Source organism: Dermacentor silvarum, chromosome 10 (assembly GCF_013339745.2).
Source record: "Dermacentor silvarum isolate Dsil-2018 chromosome 10, BIME_Dsil_1.4, whole genome shotgun sequence".
NCBI classification, from domain to species: Eukaryota; Metazoa; Arthropoda; class Arachnida; order Ixodida; family Ixodidae; genus Dermacentor; species Dermacentor silvarum.
In genome coordinates, this window is record NC_051163.1 from 125,379,380 (window position 1) to 125,404,200 (window position 24,821).

Here is a 24,821-nt window from a genome sequence, read left to right on the forward strand (position 1 = left end):
CCTTGAACGTATCAAAATCTAGTTCTTTGCTCGTTCCGTGCGACAATCGGAAGTGCTTGACTGATGTATATCCAGTTCCGGCTTCGCGCTATTGGCTAGCAGCTCATAGCACTTCCGGGCAACGAGCCACGAATTCTAGATTTCTTGAACCAAGCGATTGAGCGAAAAGACCGAGCGATCTGTGCGCGCGACATCCCATTTCATCGCTCGAAGCCGTGGCTCGTCGCCGTCGCGCACAAGATCGCTCTCATGCGGTTTGGGCTTTACGGTTACATAGGCTGCAATTGCCGGGAAGCGTGAGCGTTGTCAGGGTCATTTGAATGCTATCGCGTCCTACTCTTAAAAGCAAAGCTTAAGTGTCCTCCAAGTTTTTCAGCTTTGGAACTACTGTCGCCCCAACAATATTGAAATAAAAGGCATCCCTTTCACGCAAGGGGAAGACTGCGTCAATATTGTTGAAGCCGTGGGCGAAAAAAATGGCTGTCCTATTGAAGTTACAGACACTGACACGGCCCACAGGTTTCCAAGGCACAATACTGACCATAGCAACTCGATAGTGCGTTTTTTATCCCGTGACAAACGCACCACATTTCTTATTAAAGCTCGTAAGGCTCACCCTCGACAAGTTGTCTTGGCCTTTCCCGAGCATCATCCCTGTCTGTGCATGTGTCGAATGAGGCAAATGAAATGCAAAGCGCTGACTCTCGTGGAACGCCAATCTAATTTAACAATCATCTGACCCATGAAAATAAGGTTCTGTTTGGCAAAGCACTTGCCTTGAAAAGACAACATGAATGGACTTTCCTCTGGACTGACAATGACACTATCAAATCACGAATAACGCAGGAAAAGCGGGTTTATCGCATTTTGTGCGATAAAGACCTTAAGGCGTTCAGAGATGCCTAGATCATGTCATCTGTACAAGCTTCTTCAACAAATTCATCATGGCGTACATATCACGGCATGATGCTAACATGATCATATCTAATGCTGCAGTTTTTTTCTGCAATACCGATATTTCAGCCTTCCTTAGCTCTTTTGATTGTCCGTTCTCAATTATTGGTCTATCTGAAACGTGGCTTTCGGTTGAAAATAAAGACCATTACAGTAAATCTGGTTATTCATGCTAGTATTGCCATTGTGATGGTCATCCATATGAATGTTCGGTCATCTACGTGTTAAATGGTTTATCATAGAAACGACGTCGCGTAAATTTAAACATCCCCAAGTGTAAGTCCGCTTGGGTAGAACTTGATACACTTGCCATAACTAACAACCATCGCAAAGTCGTCTGTGGTTCCATCTATCGTTCTCCTTCATCTGATTCTTCCAGCTTTCTCACTGAACTTTCAGTCATACTACATCAACTGTCTAGCGAAAATAAAAAAAATGTTTTAATTCTTGGTGATATCAACATAAACTTATCAGAAGATTCTCACACTGTGACAAGAGACTACATCACGTGCATCTATAGCTATGTCTACTACTGCCCTGTGACTGACACTACACACTATACAAACAGTAGTTCACAGTCTTTAATTGGCCACATTATCTCTAATTTCACCGTACCCGTTCAAGTAGGTGTTATTGAAACTAATATTACGGACCATTACGCTATATTCTGTGCACTGTCAAATCTACTTCCCAAGGAAATGAATTACACTTCAACACCTATTAGATAACATTAAATACACTAAAATTATTGAAGATGCAGACTGGTTGCCGTTTCTTGAAGCTCTAGATCCTGAAGCTGCGTTAACCAAACTTACCCACATTATTAATACTGCCGTGAAATCGTGCACTACTGTTCTGCCCTCACAGCGAGGTTATCATGCTCAGCTTTGTCCCTGGCTATCAAATTCTCTGTTACGTTGTTTAAGGAAAAAGGACAACCTCTACAAGAAGACCAAGCGCCAGCTTTTCAACATGCGCCTTAAAGCACGATATAAGCATTTTTCAAACACTTTACCCACACTTTTTAAAAATGCAAAGTGCAGCTATTATGAAGACCAAATTGAATAATGCGGTAATAATACTAAAAACATGGCAGTTGGTAAATGAATTCTTAAATAATTCTGATTCACATGACCCGATGACTAAAGTCCAGTCTTTTTCTGGACTTTAGCAAAGCATTTGATAGGTTTCCCCATAGTAAGTTAATATATAAATTTGAAAAAAATTTGACTTCCTTTTGGTATTGTACAGTGTATTTTCGCGTACCTGAAAGATAGGGAACAGTTTGTTGAAGTTAGAAATTGTAGTTTTAGTGCCCGTCAGGTCACCTCAGGAGTTCCACAAGGCAGTGTGTTAGGGCCTTTGTTATTTTCAATTTATGTCAATGAAATGATTGATGGTATTCCTGCTAATATGTCCATTCGGTTATACGCTGATGACAGTGTTATTTTCAAGGAAATGGTGTCCCATGATGATCATGATGTGTTGCAGAGATGTTTTGTAGATATCTCTGACTGCTGTTCGAACTGGGGAATGCAACTAAATGCAAAAAAAAACCGTACTTTTACGCGTAACAAGAAAGAAATTTCCCAGCAAATTTAATTCCAGCTTGAAAACAGAGCTGTCACCGAAGTGCAAAAATATAAATATCTTGGCGTTACTCTTACCAATAAACTCACATGGTCAACACATATCTCGGATATCTGCTCAGCGGCATTAAAGAAACTGTGCTTTGTAAAGAGAAAGCTTAAACACGCGCCTATAAGAACTAAAATATTAGCCTACAATGCAATAGTGAGATCCAAATTAGAATATGCTGCAGAAGTCTGGGACCCGCATACTAAAAAGGACATCATGGAACTGGAGCGAGTACAGAGAAAAGCTGTGAGATTTATATACGGAAAATATGCCAGGACATCTTCCCCGTCCTCATTAATGTTACAAAACAGAATACAGACACAACAAACACGAAGAAAAATTAATCGCGTTGTACTACTACACAATACTCTTTCTGGAAAAATATTATGACGTTACCCGCTTCTGTACGTCGGCCTACTACGAGAAGAACACGACACAGTCAAGAATATTTGCTCGCGCCATATTTCACTAGAACAAACGCTTACAAGTACTGTTTTTCCCCCGAACGGTGAGCGAGTGGAATTCACTTCCCATTGGTGTATTTGATTCAGATGATTTCATGGCTGCATTACAAAAGCATTTTTGTGAATTTAGTGATGTCGTATTGAGATCCGCGCTTCTTTTTATGCATAATGTTCATTTTATACAACGTTATTTACACCTGTCTGTATTTTCTTTTTGCTTGCTGTAATGCAAGATTATTTACGCCGGTCTGTATTTTTCTTTTTGCTTGCTGTAATGCATGGACGATGCGCAGCGGCGGGCGCGGATGGCCGCTGCGGCTCGTGCTCGTCGGTAGGATCCCGCGGTGCGGGGAGCGAGCGCCTCTCTCATTTCTTGAATCGTCGCCGTACGTGTCGGATCGTTGGTGGAGCATGGACGATGCGCAGCGGCGGGCGCGGATGGCCGCTGCGGCTCGTGCTCGTCGGTAGGATCCCGCGGTGCGTGGAGCGAGCGCCTCTCTCATTTCTTGGATCGTCGCCGTACGTGTCGGATCGTTGGTGGAGCATGGACGATGCGCAGCGGCGGGCGCGGATGGCCGCTGCGGCTCGTGCTCGTCGGTAGGATCCCGCGGTGCGTGGAGCGAGCGCCTCTCTCATTTCTTGGATCGTCGCCGTACGTGTCGGATCGTTGGTGGAGCATGGACGATGCGCAGCGGCGGGCGCGGATGGCCGCTGCGGCTCGTGCTCGTCGGCAGAATCCCGCGGTGCGTGGAGCGAGCGCCTCTCTCATTTCTTGGATCGTCGCCGTACGTGTCGGATCGTTGGTGGAGCATGGACGATGCGCAGCGGCGGGCGCGGATGGCCGCTGCGGCTCGTGCTCGTCGGCAGGAATCCCGCGGTGCGTGGAGCGAGCGCCTCTCTCATTTCTTGGATCGTCGCCGTACGTGTCCGGATCGTTGGTGGAGCATGGACGATGCGCAGCGGCGGGCGCGGATGGCCGCTGCGGCTCGTGCTCGTCGGTAGGATCCCGCGGTGCGGGGAGCGAGCGCCTCTCTCATTTCTTGGATCGTCGCCGTACGTGTCGGATCGTTGGTGGAGCATGGACGATGCGCAGCGGCGGGCGCGGATGGCCGCTGCGGCTCGTGCTCGTCGGTAGGATCCCGCGGTGCGGGGAGCGAGCGCCTCTCTGCGCGACTACACCTCCTTTCATCCTTCTTCTGAGACCCACCCAAACGTTGCCACCCTGGTGCACCGTAACCTTGCTGCCGTGCTGCACCAGCTGGACGTTTCAGGCTGTGCCCATCTCCTCCTCGAAATCCTTCCCCGCCGTCGCACTGAGGCAAGCCTCTTTGTTCTCAATGTGTACAGCCCTCCCAAAGCCCCTTCAGCCCCTCTACTCCTCGTCCTCCGCAAAGCGCTCTCCTGCGCTGGCCGCAACGCCATGGTCGTTCTGGGCGATTTCAACGCACCTCATACTAGCTGGGGCTACCCCCAGAACACCCGCAAGGGCCACTCGCTCTGGACTTTCATCCACAATGAATGTCTTTCCGTCCTTAATGACTTCGCTCGCCCCACCAGGATCGGATCCAGTGTCCAACGAGACACCAATCCGGACCTTACCCTCGCCAAAAATGTAGCCGATCCGACCTGGTCTAATACTGGAGTCTCCTTCGGTAGCGATCACTACATCCTCTGCACCACTTTCCCTCTCCCCTCCCTTGCTCGCACCTCTACTCGTCTCACCCAGATAGTTGACTGGGACCGCTTCCGTTCCACTCGTCTTTCTACTTCCTCCTCTGCTCCTATCATCGATCTCTCTGCCTGGACTGAGACCCTTTTGGCAGACGTCCATACTGCCACATCCACACTCCCTGCAGCACCACACTCCACCACGGCAGACAGCCGTCTACTGCACCTTTGGGAGGCCTATCACGCTGTCCACCGCCGGTGGCAGGCTCAGAAACACAATCGCCGCCTGCGCCTCCGTTTGGCCCGGCTCGCGTCGGACATGGAGGAGCACTGCTCCTCTCTTCTTCGACAACAGTGGGGCCAGACATGCGACCGCATGGCCGGCAACCTGGGTCTCCGCGACACGTGGTCACTTCTCAGGGTGCTGCTAGACCCTACACACACCAAAGCTTCCCAGCGCAAGGATATATCCCATCTCCTTCACTCCTCCCCACTCACCGATACTGACTTCCTGGCGGCCCTCCGGGACCGCTACCTCTGCACCGACCCCCCTACAACTCTTCCCGCCTACACCGGTTCCCCTAACCCTGACCTTGAGGCGGACATCTCCCTGGGAGAGGTTCGTGCGGCGCTACTCACGCTCCGCACCACTTCGGCCCCGGGGGCGGACCGCATCACTAACAAGGCACTCCGAAACCTAGATACCCCCTCCCTCGAAGCCCTTACTGACCTTCACAATGAGCATTGGCAGGCTGGTACTCTTCCTTCCTCCTGGACCCATGCACGTGTCTCTTTCATCCCCAAACCCGGTAAACCTATTGCCCTCGAGCACCTCCGCCCCATCTCTCTCACCTCCTGTCTCGGCAAGCTGTTCGAGCACGTCATCCTGGCTCGCCTCCAGACCTATCTGGATCATCATGACCTATATCCGGACTCTATGTTCGGCTTTCGTCCCCAGTTGTCGACCCAGGATGTCATGCTCCAGCTTTCCGAGGATGTCCTACACCCCTCCCACCACAAACGCGCTCGAGCTATCCTGGCGCTGGACCTTACCAAAGCATTCGACAATGTACACCACACCGCCATTTTGGACGCTCTCTCCTCCCTTCATGTCGGACCCCGTGTCCATGCTTACGTGACCGCTTTCCTCGCCCACCGCACAGCCGAGATCTCGTACGGCCCACTTTCTTCTCCTTCTTTCTCCCTTGGCAACAAGGGTACTCCCCAAGGCTCTGTCTTGTCCCCTCTTCTATTTAACGTCACCCTCTTCCCGCTGGCACGTGCACTACGCACTATCCCAGCTCTGTCTCATGCTTTCTACGCCGATGACATCACCCTATGGGTGACCACCGGCAATCTTGGCGACATGGAGACCACTCTCCAGGCGGGCGTGGACGCGGTGGCGACTCACGCCCGGTCTGTCGGGTTGAGCTGCTCCCCGGCCAAATCGGAGCTTTTGCTCTTTCTGCCTCGGGGGATGGCCCCCCTGTCGCCTTCTCCACTCACAGTCTCCCTTGACGGCACACCCATTCCCCTCGTCTCTACTCTCCGCATTCTCGGACTCTTTCTTCAGTCCAATGGCAAGCACACCACCCTCATCACTCGACTCACAAACACTGTACACCAGACCATCCGCCTAATACGCCGCATTGCCAACCGTCACCACGGCATGCGCGAAAACGACCTCCGCCGCCTAGTCCAGGCCTTCGTTCTCAGCCGCTTCATCTATTCTCTTCCGTATATTTTCCTTTCACGCACCGAGGAAGACAAAGTCAACAGCCTCATTCGTCAGGCATATAAGTCGGCCCTGTCTCTTCCCACATCTACTTCAACGGCTCGGTTACTGTCGATGGGCGTCCACAACTCCCTTACAGAGCTGACGGAGGCCCATCGCACGGCCCAGCTCCTCCGTCTCTTCCGCACTCGGCCTGGTCGCGCACTTCTCTCTACCCTTAAACTCTCCCCTCTTACCCATCTTTCCACCTCACTGCCCATCCCTTCCCACGTATACTCCCTGCTAACCGTTAATCCCCTCCCTAAGAATATGCACCCTGAACACCACCCGTCCCGTAGAGCAGCGCGAGCCTCCGCGCTCTGGCGTCAGTACGAACGGCAACCCGCCGTGGCTTACGTGGATGCCGCCCCGTACCGCCACTACCCAGCCCATGCCCTTGCAGTCACTGACAACTCTTTTCGACCCACTCTTACTGCCTCAGTATACACTTCGACCTCGGTCGAGGCCGAAGAGGCAGCTATTGCCCTTGCCATCACGCAAACCTCCGCGGAATACATTTTCAGTGATTCCAAGCCTGCAGTCTACAACTACGCGGTTGGACGGGTGGCATCCCCGGCCTCCGGTATCTTGCGTTCCGACACTGTTCCCTCTCGCCCAATCCAAATCATCTGGGTGCCCGCTCACGCGGCCCATCCTGGCAACGAGGCGGCCAATTCCATCGCTCGCGATTCGACTGACCGAGCAAGCCCGCCCCCGCCGGGAATGGATACGCGCGATGCGCTCCTCACGTACCACGATATCACCTTGCACTACCGCCTATCTCGTCTCACCTTCCCCCCACCGCACAAATCCCTTTCCCAGCACCACCAACACTTGTGGCGCCACCTTCAGGCCCACACCTTTCTTACTCCTGCACGTCTTGCCCTCTTCCACCCCGGGACGTACTCGCCGGCCTGCCGCTTATGTGACAGCTCCCGCGCCGATTACGATCACATCTTATTCTCCTGCCCGGCACACTTGCCCCCTGCCTCTTGGCACCTAACCAGTCCGCAGCAGTGGGAGGCTGCTTTGTCCAGCACCGAGCCGGATCTCCAACTCCGGCTGGTGACCTGGGCAGAGGACGTCGCGACTAGGCACGGCCTGGACGCCACAACCGGCAGCCTGAAGGCCGCCCACAACGCTGCTTTTTAATTTTCATTACTTCGGGCCTTCTCAATAAAAGTTTTCCACCACCACCACCTCTCTCATTTCTTGGATCGTCGCCGTACGTGTCGGATCGTTGGTGGAGCATGGACGATGCGCAGCGGCGGGCGCGGATGGCCGCTGCGGCTCGTGCTCGTCGGTAGGATCCCGCAGTGCGGGGAGCGAGCGCCTCTCTCATTTCTTGGATCGTCGCCGTACGTGTCGGATCGTTGGTGGAGCATGGACGATGCGCAGCGGCGGGCGCGGATGGCCGCTGCGGCTCGTGCTCGTCGGTAGGATCCCGCGGTGCGGGGAGCGAGCGCCTCTCTCATTTCTTGGATCGTCGCCGTACGTGTCGGATCGTTGGTGGAGCATGGACGATGCGCAGCGGCGGGCGCTCAATCTCAATAAAAGTTTTCTTCACCGTACCTCACTTGTTTGCATGATTATTTTATCGGGCGAACTTCTCGGAGGATTAACGGTATGACCCATAACCTCCGGAGCTTCGCCCACCTCACCATCATTCACCTCGTGGATATGCTGTGATTGTTTTCATTCGCCAAACAGGAAAAATATGTCTCCTTGTCTTTTCATCAACAACCAGGCTCTTACTTCATCCGATCATGTTACTTTTCTCGGAGTCATTGTTGACACTCACCTTCGGTTTTATAAACACATTTCTTCAGTCTGCATTAGATTATCTTTTGGCGTGCGTGCCCTCCTTAAAACCAGATTCCACTTCCGCCTCCATGTCCTCACAACACTATATTACGCCTCTATACATGGCCATATAAACTACTTTATCTCATCATGGGGTCATACATACTCTGTTCACCTCTACCCATTGAATAAACTCCAGAAACAAGCAGTCCGCATTATTAAATTCGCTCCGCGGTTCTCACCTTCCTTTCCCATTTTTGTTGATCTTAATATTTTGCCTTCGTCAAGCCTTTATTTTACTAATATAGGCATTATATTCTTTAAAATTTATAACCATGACCTAAATTTAAGCATTTTCCAAAAACGCGTGCTCTCTAATCCCAATTTAACTCGCTTCGCTTCCCATCGTAACTTGCTTTTGCCTATAGTATATATTCGTACTAATTATGGTAGAACCACTTAGATTTTCCGTCAGAAACGTTTTCTAATAGTTTACTAACGCATATGAAATCCGTTACTTGTTTGCAAATGCTTAAGAAAAACCTAAAGCAATTTCTGTTTTTAAACTCTAAATAATCCCACCTATGAACGTTATTGGTACACTTATATTTTGTATTTTTATTTTGTAATATATATGCTCTCTTGTTTGCTTGCTTTTTTACTTTGTATTTTTACTCGTTTTACTTGCACAGGAGGTCCCGCAACGGTGTATAAAACGTTGGTATGCGCCTAACTAAAAACCTTCTGTGGTATGTGCATAACAATAAAATCTTCTGTATGTGCATTTCTAAGGTATATAATAAACTTGAATTGCATTGAATTATGCGCTCGTTGTAGTCCATGGCTGGCCGTTCGGGCTTTGCTGCATTTGTGGGAACCTTTTTAACGACTATAGCCTGTATACAGGGCGTCCGAACTATGATGTACCGAATTCAAATCAATACGGACGATTTTACTCAAAGAAGACGTAGCGAATGTTGTTTAGAGTCTAGTTTACAAAGCGAAATAAATTTTGTAGTGCATGGCGATCAATTATTTCATTGAAAGTAATTTGTGTATCTGCGTGTGTGACACGCTTTTGGCAATTTGGTTGTGTGACAAGTGCCATAAACAGCTTTATATATCATTGTGATGCTACGCTTCATTGCCCTGCACTTTATGTTGGTATTTGCTAATATTTGTATGGTTCATGCCTTTTTCCTTTTCATTTTTCTGCTTTTACAATTATTAGTCCTCTTTGTTGCTGTGTATATGATCATGTTATATACTAATATTTGTACGCGTTGCTTGGATATATTTTATGTACTTTTGCCCCTCCTGTTTGGGCCCTATTTCGGGCCTCCAGTATTCTGCAAATTAAAGAAAAATAACTTAATTTTTAATTCTTCTTCTCATTGTAAAAAATTGCAAGTAGCTGGTTATAGCGAATCGTAAAACATGTCGAAATGAGGCGTTCACGCCAAGCTAAACATCATGTGTTTACTTTTTGCGGCAAATGGAGAAATCTCGCGAAATATGACAAATAAGATGTTGCCGCACACCCGCACGCACGAAGTAGCTGCGCCAGCAAACAGTCTCAGTGGGAAAGCCAGCTGTTCATGTAAGCTTCGCTCATGATGGCCGCGCATTATCTTGATCTTGATACGCAAATGTCCGTGGACGCCTGAGCATTTCTTATGAGTTGTTAATACGACAACATTAATGACCAATTGAACGCTGCTGAGCGGTCCTTACTCACGTGTGCATAAATGCATGTTCAAGCTCCTTCTTGACTTGACCTAAATGACGCCTATCGCAAACATGCCGAAGGAAACGCAATGAACGTCTTGGGACCATTTACGCCAGGCGTGATATAAATGAAGTCAAGCATGGCCTTCAAGTTAAGTTGCATTGATGCATACGGGAGTTAGAGTGTGAACCCCTCGCGGGCAATCGATCGCGTTGAGACGCTTGGCCAAAGCCTCCTAGATAGCGCAAGGATGGTTCACTTCGAACCGTGGCGTCATGCTATCTTGCTCGGCTGCCGTACAATCTAATGGGGACGCTCCCGAGTAAGCCGCGTTGATTTTGACGTCACTGCTTTCGCCAGGCCGGGCTTGGCAATTAAAATTTTGCTCAAAGTAGCATGACGTCATAACGCAGAGTGCACACGTCTGCTATCTAGAAGGCGCTGCAGGGCTTAGCCCAGTGGGTGAGGCACTCGGCTTCCGAGCGTGAGGTCGTAGGTTCGTAGGCCTAAAATTCACTTCCTCCAACAATTTTTTATCGAATTCATTCTGTTTTTATACATAAATCAAGGTAAATATACCTGGTATTGAAGCTTCCATAGAAGCCCATATGTTAAAAATATGGCGGTTCATCGGCGGTTCATGGGGCTTAGCGCCATCTGTGTGAAGAGGGAACACTTACGGCCGAAGAAAAATAATTTGACGTCATATCCGTTAAAAACAGAAGTGACGTCATTTTGTTCTCAAAGGCGTGAAATTTGTTTTCGGAGGCCTGCCATTGTAGCTGCATATTCAAATGCCCCGCCATTATACTTGATGGGCGTTTCGTGATTTCAGCGCGGAAAGCGATGCAGGAAAATATCAGCTGTACGGGTGTCGAAACCACACCCTTGCGCAGAACATACTTTGTTTGGAGGCCGACGAACGCTTTGGGCGTAGAGTGCTCGTCCTTTCGTCGGACGCCAAGCCCGTCGGCCAGCGCTGACCCCCGAAAACAACTAAAGTAAACAATTATCTGGCGGTCGCAACTCACTACTTTTGACTGAACAGGTTAAGAAACAATGAAACTGTTTGCGTCACCAAATTCATACAAACGTCGACAATCAAAGCAATTCGAGTGTGGGGGCGTATTGTAATAGTGAACTTTACGAGCGCGCCTTTCTGCCCACTTCAACAACAGGTACATTGCATTCCAAGTGAAAGCGGCGTCAACGCCCGCCGCTATCGTTAGGTGCTCTTTCGGTGGGCGCCGAAAAAAGGTATTATTTATAATGATCAAGTAAAATGGAGTTGTTCTTTTATCGCAATGCGTATATAAAATTGATTAGGAATTTTATTTTCGTTGAATGAATTTAACTGTGTCTCGCTTTAATTAAAAAAACGCTTTTTTCTTTCCCAGTGTTTGTTCCCTCCAAACATAGTCGGGCTTCAATCGCTGCTCCCATAACCATCCTTGCTGATGTCGGTGACAATTCATTCTGAACTGCTTTTCGCCCGAAGCTTCGCGACCTATGTGAATCAACCTTGCATAAATTTCCTTACAGCGATTACCGAGGCGCAGTTAAAACGCAGGCGAGAGCCTTTGCGAACAAGGACGAGCGGATAACACAGGATTCCGAGACCAAGTGCGAGGGTGGCGTGGCGTTACAGCGATGCCCTCTCCCCTCATGCAACACCTCACGCGCTATCGCATCAGTAGGTGGTTCCTTTCGCCTGCTCTAATCCGTCGAGGCGTGCACGTGACGTGGCGTCGCAGCCAATGGGAATTTAGGTCCCGTTTTTCGCTTATCCAGCCGACAGAAGCTGGCTTTTTCGGTAAATAGGCAATTTGATGCTTTCGCATCAAATGTCATTGAGCAGTTCATTTGAGCTGTACATGCGTCGTGCAACGAACACGTGGGCTGTTGTTAATGCCGCTTGGTTTAGTAAAACATGGAAATAAAATCATGCTTTCTTACTCAAACTGATGTCGCTGTTATGCCATGCGCCCAGGTGTACAATCAAATAGTAATTTTCATATTTCGCGCGATCTTTCTATTGCCCTGGGGAAAAAAAGGCGTGATGTGTACCATCCTGGAAACACCTTGATTTTGCTCATCTTACCACTCTCTACACCCGCCTAATTGACAACTTGGCAGTTGGAAAAACAATGTAATACAAATAAATAAATATAATAAATATAGTATAAGTACTAAGATAACTACTGTTAAATAAATATTTGGATAACAGGGTCTATAATTACTGGAGGTTTCTCATCGAGGCTCTTAGAAACGTGAACCTGGTCTTCTTCACGTAGAACAATCCGCCTTTTTTTAAGTCAGTCCATGATAGTTGCGATACCCTGTGTATCCACGGGCATTGACATGATATTTAGTGCCTGGGTAGTGTTATGGTTGGCTGGCTTTGGCGCTTTAGCGCGCACGATGAGGACAAGAAAGAGTGCTCAATGAAAGACGACGAGAATGCGTTGTCAGTAAAGGCCCGTGACCGTAGCTCTGTCATTTCTTGAGATTTGTTTCTGGTAGTGTACGCATTTTTTTTGCATAACAGAATAAGGTACCATACCGCTACATTGTTCTTGAGACACCTCTTTTACTAATTCCTCTTAAGTACGAACTGCTTGCGCAATATATGCATCAAACTTGGCAATATGGCCTCTTCATTGGGAGCTTTACCGTTCGCCCAGACTATTCGATATGAAATTTATTTTACGCACATCAAAGTGCACATTGCACTTTACTGCTCATCAAGAAGCGTTCGGTTGTTTGAGTTATACACACGAGTGAGCATGTTGACAAGCCATCGGATGTGCGTAGTATCACTCACCACTGCAGAGAGTACGTGTCGAAGACGTTGTAGGACGCGAGAGTCTGGAGCTGCCCGACACCAATGGCGAGCCCCGTCAGCACCGAAAACGTCGCATCGCTCCACGTCTGCGTCGAAGGAAAAACAATTATGCAGAAGCAGTCGACGATGATTACCAATGCATTCGAACATAGATGTTCTGTACTTTGTAACAGCTTGCAACAAAGACGTCTTATCGCTGTCCCTGGCCTACTGTATGGGCCGTCACGAATAGTTCAGCTTCGAACATTCATGTGCTGTCGGTGATGCTGTCACCCACGCTTGAGCGCATTGATTCCGTTCACTTGTTCTTGATACGTGATCGATAGAGTGGGTGTAAGTTTTAGTGCGTGTTGGGGTGGAGCTGTTTATAGACAACGTGCGAGGAACTTAGTATACCAGAAAGCGGCACTACTACTTTGTTACTGTGTAACGAGCGGTACTCTGTCTTGGCGATGTTAAAGAATTGAGTTCATTTCTGTGGATTTTAGCGATGCAACGTTAACGGATGAGCGATTTTTTTAACACAGGTAGTCCTTGTGCAGCAGTGGTACGAGGAATTGGCCACACATAATCATTCATATGCGCTTTACTATTCTTGCACCCAACTACAGCACAGGCCTTCCCTCTTCCGTTCCACATGTTGCAGCATAAATGAAGCACAATGCGCCAGCGATCACCCTGTTGCATTTACAACAGCTCATATCACAGGAGCCGGTTAGCAGCGGTGATGGTATCGCATTCATGCGTTTTTGCCTAAGGCAACGCGCGGCACACCGTCTGTAGCGCCATCTCGTTTCTCTAGAGAAAACCACCCCACGGAAAGGGTCTACACGACGGCATAGTTGTTGTGCCAGATGTCATGGGCTTTACAGATCACTCAGAAAGGGTTAATGGATCGGTGGTGTAAATTGTAATAGGCTGCTGGATCATTGGTTAAATACAGGTGGAGAAGAGTTTCGAAAACGTTTGCTTATAACGAAGTTATCCATCTATCATGCTACTGTTCTTATAACAGCACGCTTCAAAGGAAAACAGACGAAGTTTTTATTAACAATGCACTACAATGAGGAGAGTGCGTATGAGCAATTAAATAAACAGCCCTATTATTATTGGAACTAAAGTAAACATACATGGGTGCGGTAACGAGCAAACATAATGTTACTTCATTCTCAACTAATATTTGCTTATTAAGGTTTCAAGTAATTAGCTTAGTCACATATCACAAAAGCGAAATTGAAAATCGTCAGAGTCAAGGGAACGAATACGCTCAGTAGGAATCGTGAGCCTATAGCTGCTACGCAGGATATGTCCTGGCATTGCTTTCACCTGCTGCTACGCACACCTAATTAGCAGGTCAAATAGCCATGATTGCGAACACTACCAGGCACCTGAAACGCTGGAACACCTATGAGATTGCGCGCGTCATATATATATATATATATATATATATATATATATATATATATACATATGCCTGAGATGTGGACTCCGGACACTTTCCTAGCCAGTATGGCAGGCAACCATTGTGGGAGGTCGCTATTCTATTCTCATGGCCTGTTATTGAAACTGCTAGGCAGGCGCCGAAATCGTTGTTGAAGTTCCTGCAAGGAGCTGGAGTAGATGTGCGGCATTAGTAGTGCCGTAGAGTAATTCACGTAACCTTACGCTCCTTCCCTTCTCCTCATCATGATTCATCCCTATGTTACGCCCCTTCCCTCTTCTCCAGCGCATGCAGAGTATAGCGGGATAAAGCGCATCAAATCAGGTCTTTGACTTTCCTGTAAATAATATCTTTGTATCTCTTTGAGCTCAGCATACATAGTTTCACGACACTCCTCCTTAATGGTACCGAGAGATGTTCATGGGCGTTCCAATTACTTATTTCGCGAACAGCGCCGATCGCGTTATGCGGAGCAACGTAAAATGCTAATTTTGTGATAGAGTTTTGGAGAAATATTATGAAACATGACGCTAGTAGCATTGTTCCTACCAAGTACACATGCATCGAACACTGGACGGTTTTAATTTCACAATTTCAGTATGTGCTCTTAAAGTACTTGCTAGAAAGGTAATATCAAAAATTACAGCAGTACCAGACCAGCGTCCCTCGGGACGCAGAAGTGGAGGCACAGACCATCCGCCGTTGATATGGTCTCTGTCCCCTCGTACATCGCCCGTATGGTTCTGCGCTGCTGGCGCTAATCAAGAGTGCTTTGCGCTTACCTTGAGGTCAAGCAGCGCCTTCCAGCGGGGGTAAATGAGCTCGATGATCGCCGCCTTCGCATCGGGAAGGAAGAGTGCGTTGGCTGTCACTGCGCCGAAGAGCCCCAGCTGAAGCACGGCCAGAATAGGTGAGATCTGGAGCGGTGCAGAAGAGAGCGCCGTGTTAACCTGACCCTAATAATAATCGTTAAAAAAGTTTGGCTTATCAGAGTGCTACTTCGCTATTTCCGTTTATCAGGTGGCAATGAGTCGAATACTGAAAAAAACGAAGGGAGCCCTTGATATTTAAATTTCTCGCATAAGCCGTTGCTCCGATGAAGTCAGCGCTACGGCTTTGAAAATGCAGCGGAATATCTCGTTCTTTAGCAAGAGTACGTGCCATCATTTCGATTAAAGGGGACGAACCATTTGACACTGTCCCACAGCAATATGAAGTTCATTTCGCCACCGTTCATACTGTGTCATTAAGTTCAAAATGGTTGCTTTGTTTACTAAACTAGAACAGCTTTAGGACAGAGCCCACGACGTGGTTCGCTCGTAGGAAGGGTTCGCAAATAACACCCTCCTTTTCAGCAGTATAGCAGGTGCTAGTGACACATGCTAGCGCACAGTACCTAACCAGCCGTTAACTGTTCTCAAATGCAACAATTTCGAGTACTAGTCCTTATTTGTGCAAACTACCTCTACTTCCACAAACTCTACTTAATTATATGACTAAATAGCACGTCCACACGCCATACTTTACTAGAAGCCTAGAGCCATCGGCACTGTCTCGGTCGGCGGTAAGTGAAACTACCGATGAGACTGAAGTACTGCTTGCACCTATATGATTTAGGAGCTCACGCTCGGGCGAACTGAGGATTAACTTATGACCACTTCCTGGCTAAATAATATTCATATGAATTTTGAAATTGGATACTTCTGGGCAACATAAAGAAACCACGTGGCAGTATATTGAGCAGAACAGTCTAGGAAATCTTGATCGCACTTACATCGAAAATTTGCTGATACGTGAAACCTCAGTTGTACGAGGCTTGTCAGAAAAGTATCCGACCTTGTTTTTTTTCAGGAAAATTATAACTGCGCTAAAACGAGACACGAGAACGAAGTGGACAGGACGATCGCAGACCAAATCACACATGATGCAAGACTTCTTGGATTTTGCCTAAGAAAAGGTGTACGACCGCCATGTGTGATTTGGTCTGCGATCGTCCTGTCCACTTCGTTCTCGTGTCTCGTTTTAGCGCAGTTATAATTTTCCTAAATGTCTTACCAACTAGCCCCCCATCAAACGCTTGTTTTTTTTTGTTTTTTTTTGTGCGAACACCTGATGGGTGTAAAACAAGCGCGCTTGCATCAACCGACCTTGAACCTTCGTACGCATGCGCGAATTTTTTCCCGCCTGCCGATCGGCGTCAGTTGCTGGGACGCAGCGTTTGAGTGAGGTAGTGCGCAGTGCTGTCGTCGGTTTTTTATAGCAAGGAAAATGGCGGAGCGACTGGATCAGTGCTACTGCATCAAATTTTGCTAGAAACTGGGCGACAGCCAAGTGGAAAGCACTCGGAAGATTCAGACGGCTTTCGGTGACGATGCTATGAGCAGCACACATATTAAGGAGTGGTACAACCGGCTTAAAGACGGTCCCACATCAGTGGAGAGCAAGCCACGCTCCGATTGGCTATCAACATGCCGAAATGACCAGGCCATTGCCAAAGTGAACGCTGTGGTGTTGAAATTGCGGAAGAGGTGGGCATCAGCCCTTTTTCTGCACATTCCATTATGACCGAAGATTTCGCCATGAAGAAAGTTGCGGCGAAATTCGTGCCGACGCTGCTCACGGTGGAGCAAAAGCAACTTCGTGTTGAAGTCTCACAGGACATGCAGGATTCCACGAACAGTGACCCCGACTTCATGAACACCATAATCACTGGTGATGAGTTATGGGTGTTGTGTCTGGCGGTCCTTCGGGACAAAGGAGGCCTCATCGACATACGGGGAAGCTATCAAGAGCTCTTCACGCTTGTCGGTTCTCGCCGTCGGGAAGTGTCTCCTGGGGCTGAGGGATGAGCAGTTAGTCTCCAGGCTGCCTCATGCGTCGCTAAACGGCAACGTCGCCCTTTGGTGCGCTTCCGTGAAATTACCAGCGCCGCCCGAACTACGACGAGGCCCGGCGCCGACTGTGACGCGCCAAGCTGGAGCCCTTTCAAGACAACTGCCGCCCTCCCTGGAAATGGTGGCTTCCTTGAACTGACCGCTACGGAGAAGCGGCTCTTGACTGCAAATGGTGGCTTCTGCGAACTGATCGAGGGTGGTCATTGGCTAAGAACTAAAGTGCATTCCCTCGTCGAGTGAAAGAGGGAAACCAAAGGGATAAAACAGCGGGACTTGAGTGTTGTAGACGATCGACCATGTAGAACGCTGGGAGATGTAAACGCTACTACATGCAAAGATGTTAGCATGTAGACGGCTCCAATATCATGGAGCCCTTCTTGTAAAATACGGTATGTACATTTGTATATAAAACAGTTTTCTAATCACCCTGGATATCTCCTCTCGGCACCTGGCACGGCACCATCCTTGGAACCTTCGTGGCCGCTCGGACTTCGGCTTTCGCAACAGTGTACGGATATGACCCGGAAACCAAATCCCAGTCGCCATATTAGAAGCAGTCCACGTCACCTAGACCAAAGAATGCCCGACAAGCGCGTAGCAATGTCAAAGTAATGCTGACTGCTTTCTTTGACTCCCGCGGTGTGGTACACCACCGAGTACGCACCACAGGGTCAAACAATCACCAAAAAGTATACTACAGGGATGTCCTCCGTCGCCTACGTGATGCTGTGCGGTGCAAGAGACCGGAGTTGTGGTCAACAGGAAATTGGCGCATCCATCACGACAATGCTTCTGCACGTTACTTGCACTTGATTCAGACGTTTTTAGCGAAAAACAGGACTCCTGTAGTCCAGCTGGCTCCTTACTCCCCTGATATGGCCCCCCGCGACTTCTGGCTGTTTCCCAAAATTAAGAGACCATTGAAAGGAGCGCGATTTCAGAGAAGAGAGAACATTATGGCTGCTACAACAGCTGAGCTAAACTCCATTTCGAAAGAGGCCTTCTCGGATTGCTTCCAACGATAGCAGCACCACTGGGAGAAGTGTGTGGAGTCCCAAGGAGACTACTTCGAGGGTGATTAGGTTTCCAACGCTCCAGTTATGCCAGTTTTTTTTCATTCGGCCAAAGGTCGCATGCTTTTCTAACAGACCTCGTATGCCTAGGTAAAAGGCGAGACAACGATTGCATACGTATAGACCGACACAAACAAATTTCTGTAAGCCGCCGTGTAAACCGTCGTTGCAAACCGTCGCTTGTCCATCCGTTACATACCGTCATATCTGCTCCCTTTGTACGATGTCGTGCTATTTCCTTCGTTTAGTTCCTTCTTTCTCTACTACGTTTCATAACTTACGATTGTCTCAAATGCTCATCTACATTTCCATATTCGACACTGCCAATAGCAGAATACTTACTAGAATATTTGAACAAAAGGTGAAAGAAGGGTTGTGTCGTAAAGTGGGGCCTCTTCGCATTCTCGCTGCATCTTGAATAATTTGTGGTGTTTTATTTTGTCTAATATTGCAGCACGAATCATATATTTACTGTAATTTCTTCGTATACCTTGCCGACGGTCGCCACTCCATTGGCGGTGCAGACGAAGATCACGAACCAGGCGAAGATGTAACACACCAGCAGCTCCCAACGTATACCACCGAGATCTTCAATACCACTCGTCAGCTTCAACGCACCAAACCTGCAACAGATGTCCAATGTAAGGAGTAGTGCAAAAAAAAAAGGAAATAAAGATTGGACGTAGTCCCAAAATAGACAGCGTTCTGATTGCTCTTGTAGTGGTGGGAGACACACATCACATGTAATCGTAAAAAGGAGCCAAATAATCGAAATACCGCGAACATATTCTACCGCCGCTGTCTATGGCATTACAACCAATTACTGGTGAAGGAACACAAACAGCAACCAATAATCTAGACTGTAACTGAGCGGGGCTAGCCTAGACAGATGCACGTAATAGAATCCTGCGCATTTTGCGACCCTGCTGCAAACTGCTATTTACTGTCGCCCTGCTGGAAACTCTTGCCTCAATTCACTCCCGAAATCAAATACCAGGTGTCGGACAGGTTCAGGGATAACAACATGAAACAGAAGACTGGTAAGGCTAACCACCTTGTGAAAACCAAATAAAAAATTTTACGAGAACTCATTATAAGCTGAATATCAACGTTAATGCGATTGGCATTGAAGCAAGGTAGCGACACACCGCATGGCCACTGCCGGAACACGTGCATGCAGTCGGGATCTTGTCTAAAGCTTCCCTCTGGTCGCCTCTGGTTAATCCTACATTCCCACGTATTTCCAAATGTACAGAGGGGTCCACTGCTAAAGGGAACACCGGAGCGCGTGGCGTCTGTTCGGCGCCGCAGCCGGTCGGCGGCCGCAGCAAGGGTCGCCCAGGCGCAGTGCGCGTTGTGGGCGGTGCTCTTTCATCGTCTGCTACGGTCAGCTGCCGTGCTTCGGATCGTCGCGAAGCAAGCAGCTCGCGTAATTCGTGTTTGAACGTAGCCACTTTCCTTCCAGCTGGAAGGAAAGTGACTGGACTTAGGTGTAATCAGATAAATGCCCTTCACATCAGCAGCAATGACCGTGCCGTCTGTTGTTCGCCTTCTCCTTTCATAAAGATTTGCCAGCTTCAAAAAATATTTTCTATGCACGCCGATTCCCACGATTCAACGATAACTCCTGCGATAGCTTTTATATTTTAATATGCTCGTTAAATGCGCTTGTGGATTCTTTGTGCAGCCTACGCACTGCAGCGACTCGAACAAGCAGTTGTACAAATGAGATAGGCACTAGACACGGAGAAGCATTCTCTAATATAGTTGTGCCGCAAAGAGACATCCGTAAAAGAATGTTTGTCTTTTAAGCTGAAACGACAAAATACCTGCTTGTTAATATTTTGCGTCGTCTAATTTTTCTTCAGCTTAGCAATGGCTGGCTGTCAGTGTGGGGCCATGCACTCACCGGCCAACATTAAAAAGGCGTGATCGGCTTGATTCTCTACTATGCGAAGCGCGGAAGCAGATGGTAGCAGACGACAAAAGAGTACCGCCCACAGCGCTCACTGCGCTTGCGCGAAACTTGCTGCGCCTGTGCGAAGCTTGTTGCGGCCACCGGCCGGTGGTGGCGCCGAGCAGACGCCATGCGCTCCGGTGTTCCCTTTAACAGTGGGCCCCTCTGTGCATTGTCTCTCACTTTCTACGCGCGCACAAGGGCTCCCGACAGGGCCAATTCTGTGCACCGCTCCTCAAAGAAAAAAGGGGAGGAGGACGAACTTACAGCAGAAACGAGTACTCGGAATGGCGCCGTGTCTCGCGGCACGGGTCCGAGACCTCGGTCAAGTACACGCTGTTCGGCACGCGCACGTGGTGTCCGCACACCGAGAACGAGGTATCGTTGGGGCCGGGTGGAAACGGCTGCTTCACGTTCGTCTCGTACAGCTTCATCTTCTCCGCATGGCACTGGCGCTGCAGAGGTGCACGATAATGTAGTGATTTCCAGCATTCTTGTTGGAAGACAGTTTCCTTGCAAACCCTCCGGCACATTGCTTATCACTCCTATCTGGCCGAATGGCTCTAACACAGAACAGAACTCGTAAACTTTGTAACACATCATTTGCTCTAATCTCGTGATTTTCCTTCGATCTAACAACTTTTTTAGTAAATATCAGCATGGATTCCAAAAAAAAATGTTTCATGTGAGACACAACTAGTTGTTTACAATGACCTGTTCTCATCTCTAGACCGAGGTTCTTGCATTGATTGTATTATTTTAGTCTTTGAAAAAGGCTTTGACACAGTATGCCAGCGTCTCCTTCTTCTCAAATTAGCCAAACTTCACATTCACCCTTATTTACTTAAGTAGAATGAATGCTTTCTCGACGAACGAACTCAGTTAGTATCTGCTGACATTTCCGTTTCACCAACCTGTTTTGTAACTTCTGGTGTGCGACAATGCTCAGTCCTTGGGCCTCTTTTATTTCTTATTTACATTAACGAACCGCCGAAGAAATTGACGTCTAACATCCATCTTTATGCTGATGACTGTGTTATTTATCGTGGAATTACTAACCCAGATTTATCGTGAAATTACTTACCCTTTTTAATTAAATCTGACCTTAACACCATTTCTTCGTGGTTTAAGCAGTGGTTAATGAAATTAAACGTCAACAAATCTAAAATGACGAAATTTTCTCCCGTTCGTGCTGTTTCTACATCCTCATACAAAATTAACAACTCTATTTGGTCTTCCCTCACTTCCTGTAAATATTTAGGTGTTCACATTACAACAATGGTGGTGGCGTGGAGCAGAGGTAGAATACCCGGCTTCAAATCTGAAGGTCGTAAGTTCGAATGCTACTCCAGTCCACCACATTTTCAGGCATGGAGTGGTGCCTGACACCGGCAAGAATAAAAAAAATATCGCCGAGAGCTAGCGGGGCTATACTAGTTCAGGTGCAACCAAACTAGGAAGGCCCATAAAGCTTTATCAAAGTCACTCCCTCACCAGAACAGCAATTGGCCTCCCTGGTGCAGTATTCGGCCACTACCTCCCTCATGACTCCGACAATTAACCCATGGCCCTCAGTTCCCAGTGGCTGCGGAGCACCTGACCAAGGCGGCGGTCAGACCTGCTACGCAGCAGAGGGTGCTAAGAATCTCTGGGTCAAGACAGGCCGCCAATGGAAACTGAACCTGGCAACGTTCAACACGCGCACCCTCTCGAGTGAGGCTAGCTTAGCAGGACTATTTGAAGAATTATGAGGCATTTCCTGGGATATTATTGGCCTTAGTGAGGTTAGAAGAACTGGTGAGGCTTACACAGTGCTGACTAACGGCCACGTCCTCTGCTACAGAGGTCTTCCAGATCAAAAAAAAAATCCGGGGTAGGATTTCTAGTGCATAACAACATAGCGGGCAACATTGATGAATTCTACAGCATAAATGAGAGGGTAGCAGTTGTAGTAATAAAGCTGAATAGGAGGTACAAAATGAAGGTAGTACAAGCCTATGCCCCAACCTCTAGTCACGATGATGAAGAAATAGAACAGTTTTATGAAGACGTTGAACTAGCAATGAGAAAGGTGCAAACTCAGTATACTTTAGTCATGGGCGACTTCAATGCAAAAGTGGGGAAAAAGCAGGTTGGTGAGCAAGCAATTGGCAACTACGGCATCGATTCTAGGAATGCAAGAGGAGAGATGTTAGTAGAATTCGCGGAAAGGAATAGGCTCCGAATAATGAATACCTTCTTCAGGAAGCGCAGCAACAGGAAGTGGACCTGGAAAAGCCCTAATGGAGAAACAAGGAATGAAATAGATTTCATACTCTCTGCCGATCCAAGCATAGTGAAGGATGTAGAAGTGTTAGGTAAGGTTAAGTGCAGTGACCATAGGTTAGTGAGGTCTCGGATTTCTCTCAATTTGAAGAGAGAGAGAGTGAAATTAGTCAAGAGGAAACAGGCCAACCTAGAGGCAGTAAGGGTAAAAGCAGACCAATTTAGGCTGGTGCTTGCAAACAAATATGCAGCTTTAGAAAAGGAAGATGAAGACAACATAGAAGTAATGAATGAAACCGTAACTAGGTTGATCTCAGAAGCAGCAATTGAAGTGGGAGGTAGGGCACCAAGACAACCAGTAGGTAAGCTCTCCGAAGAAACAAAGGACCTAATAAAGAAACGACAGAAGATGAAAATGTCCAACTCAAGAGATCAGATAGAATTTGGTGAACTGTCAAAACTAATCAACAAGAAAAAAGTAAGGGATATTCGAAATTATAACGTGCGAAAGATTGAGGAAGCCGTAAAATATGGACGCAGCATTAAATCAGTAAGAAGAAAGCTTGGCATAGGACAAGGCAAGATGTATGCACTGAAAGATAAGCATGGTAATATCATCAGCAATTTCGATGACATAGTAAAAGCAGCGAACGAATTCTATACTGACTTGTACAGTGCCCAAAACAGCCAAGCTACTTTCATTCAAAATAGTGATGAACCGGATACAGAGGCTCCTTCTATAACTAGCGCTGAAGTTAGAAGTGCCTTGAAAGACCTGACCAGGGGAAAAGCTGCTGGAGAAGATGGAATAACAGTAGATTTAATCAAAGATGGAGGAGATATCATGCTTGAAAAGCTTGCGGCCCTTTATACGCAATGCCTCACAACTTCATGTGTACCAGATAGCTGGAAGAACGCCAACATTATACTAATCCATAAGAAGGGAGACGTTAAAGAACTGAAGAATTATAGACCCATTAGCTTGCTTTCAGTATTGTATAAAATATTCACCAAGATAATTTCCAATAGAATCAGGGCAACACTTGACTTCAGCCAACCAAGAGAACAGGCTGGCTTCAGGAAGGGATATTCTACGATGGATCATATCCATGTCATAAATCAGGTAATCGAGAAATCTGCGGAGTACAATCAACCTCTCTACATGGCTTTCATAGATTATGAAAAGGGATTTGATTCAGTAGAGATACCAGCAGTCGTAGAGGCATTGCGTAATCAAGGAGTACAGGAGGCATACGTGAATATCTTAACAAACATCTACAAGGATTCCACAGCTACCTTGGTTCTCCACAAGAAAAGTAGAAAGATACCTATCAAGAAAGGGGTCAGGCAAGGAGACACAATCTCTCCAATGCTATTCACTGCATGCTTAGAAGAAGTATTCAAGCTGTTAGACTGGGAAGGCTTAGGAGTGAGGATCAACGGCGAATATCTCAGCAACCTTCGGTTTGCAGATGACATTGTCCTATTCAGCAACAATGGAGACGAATTACAACAAATGATTGAGGACCTTAATCGAGAAAGTGTAAGAATTGGGTTGAAGATGAATATGCAGAAGACAAAGATAATGTTCAATAGCCTGGCAAGGGAACAAGAATTCAGGATCGCCAGTCAGCCTCTAGAGTCTGTAAAGGAGTACGTTTATCTAGGTCAATTACTCACAGGGGACCCTGATCACGAGAAAAAATTTACAGAAGAATAAAATTGGGTTGGAGTGCATACGGCAGGCATTACCAAATCCTGACTGGGAGCTTACCACTGTCGTTGAAAAGAAAAGTGTACAATCATTGCATTCTACCGGTGCTAACATATGGGGCAGAAACTTGGACGTTAACAAAGAAGCTCGAGAACAAGTTAAGGACCGCACAAAGAGCGATGGAACGAAAAGCTTAGGACTAAGGTTAAGAGACAGGAAGAGAGCGGTGTGGATCAGAGAACAAACAGGGATAGCCGATATTCTAGTTGACATTAAGCGGAAGAAATGGGGCTGGGCAGGCCATGTAATGCGTAGGATGGATAACCGGTGGACCATTAGGGTTACAGAATGGATACCAAGAGAAGGGAAGCGCGGTCGAGGTCGGCAGAAAACCAGATGGGATGACGAAGTTAGGAAATTTGCAGGCGCAAGTTGGAATACGCTAGCGCAAGGCAGGGGTAATTGGAGATCGCAGGGAGAGGCCTTCGTCCTGCAGTGGACATAAAATATAGGCTGATGATGATGATGATGATGATGAGGATGATTACTAACAATCTGTCATGGCAAAGACACATTGAATACGTGACAAACTCTGCCGATCG

At 47.5% G+C, this 24,821-nt stretch overlaps 1 protein-coding gene across 1 annotated transcript in view; it reads right to left on the minus strand.

Moving 5' to 3' along the window:
• Positions 1-24,821, minus strand: part of LOC119431831 (sodium- and chloride-dependent glycine transporter 2) — a 58,944-nt gene that overhangs the window by 11,855 nt on the left and 22,268 nt on the right. The window contains exons 4-7 of the mRNA XM_037699291.1: positions 20,508-20,695; positions 18,774-18,906; positions 15,099-15,233; positions 12,855-12,961 (exon numbers count right to left, since the gene is read on the minus strand). Coding sequence (XP_037555219.1) covers positions 12,855-12,961; positions 15,099-15,233; positions 18,774-18,906; positions 20,508-20,695 — 563 coding nt within the window. The remainder of the gene's footprint in view (positions 1-12,854; positions 12,962-15,098; positions 15,234-18,773; positions 18,907-20,507; positions 20,696-24,821) is intronic.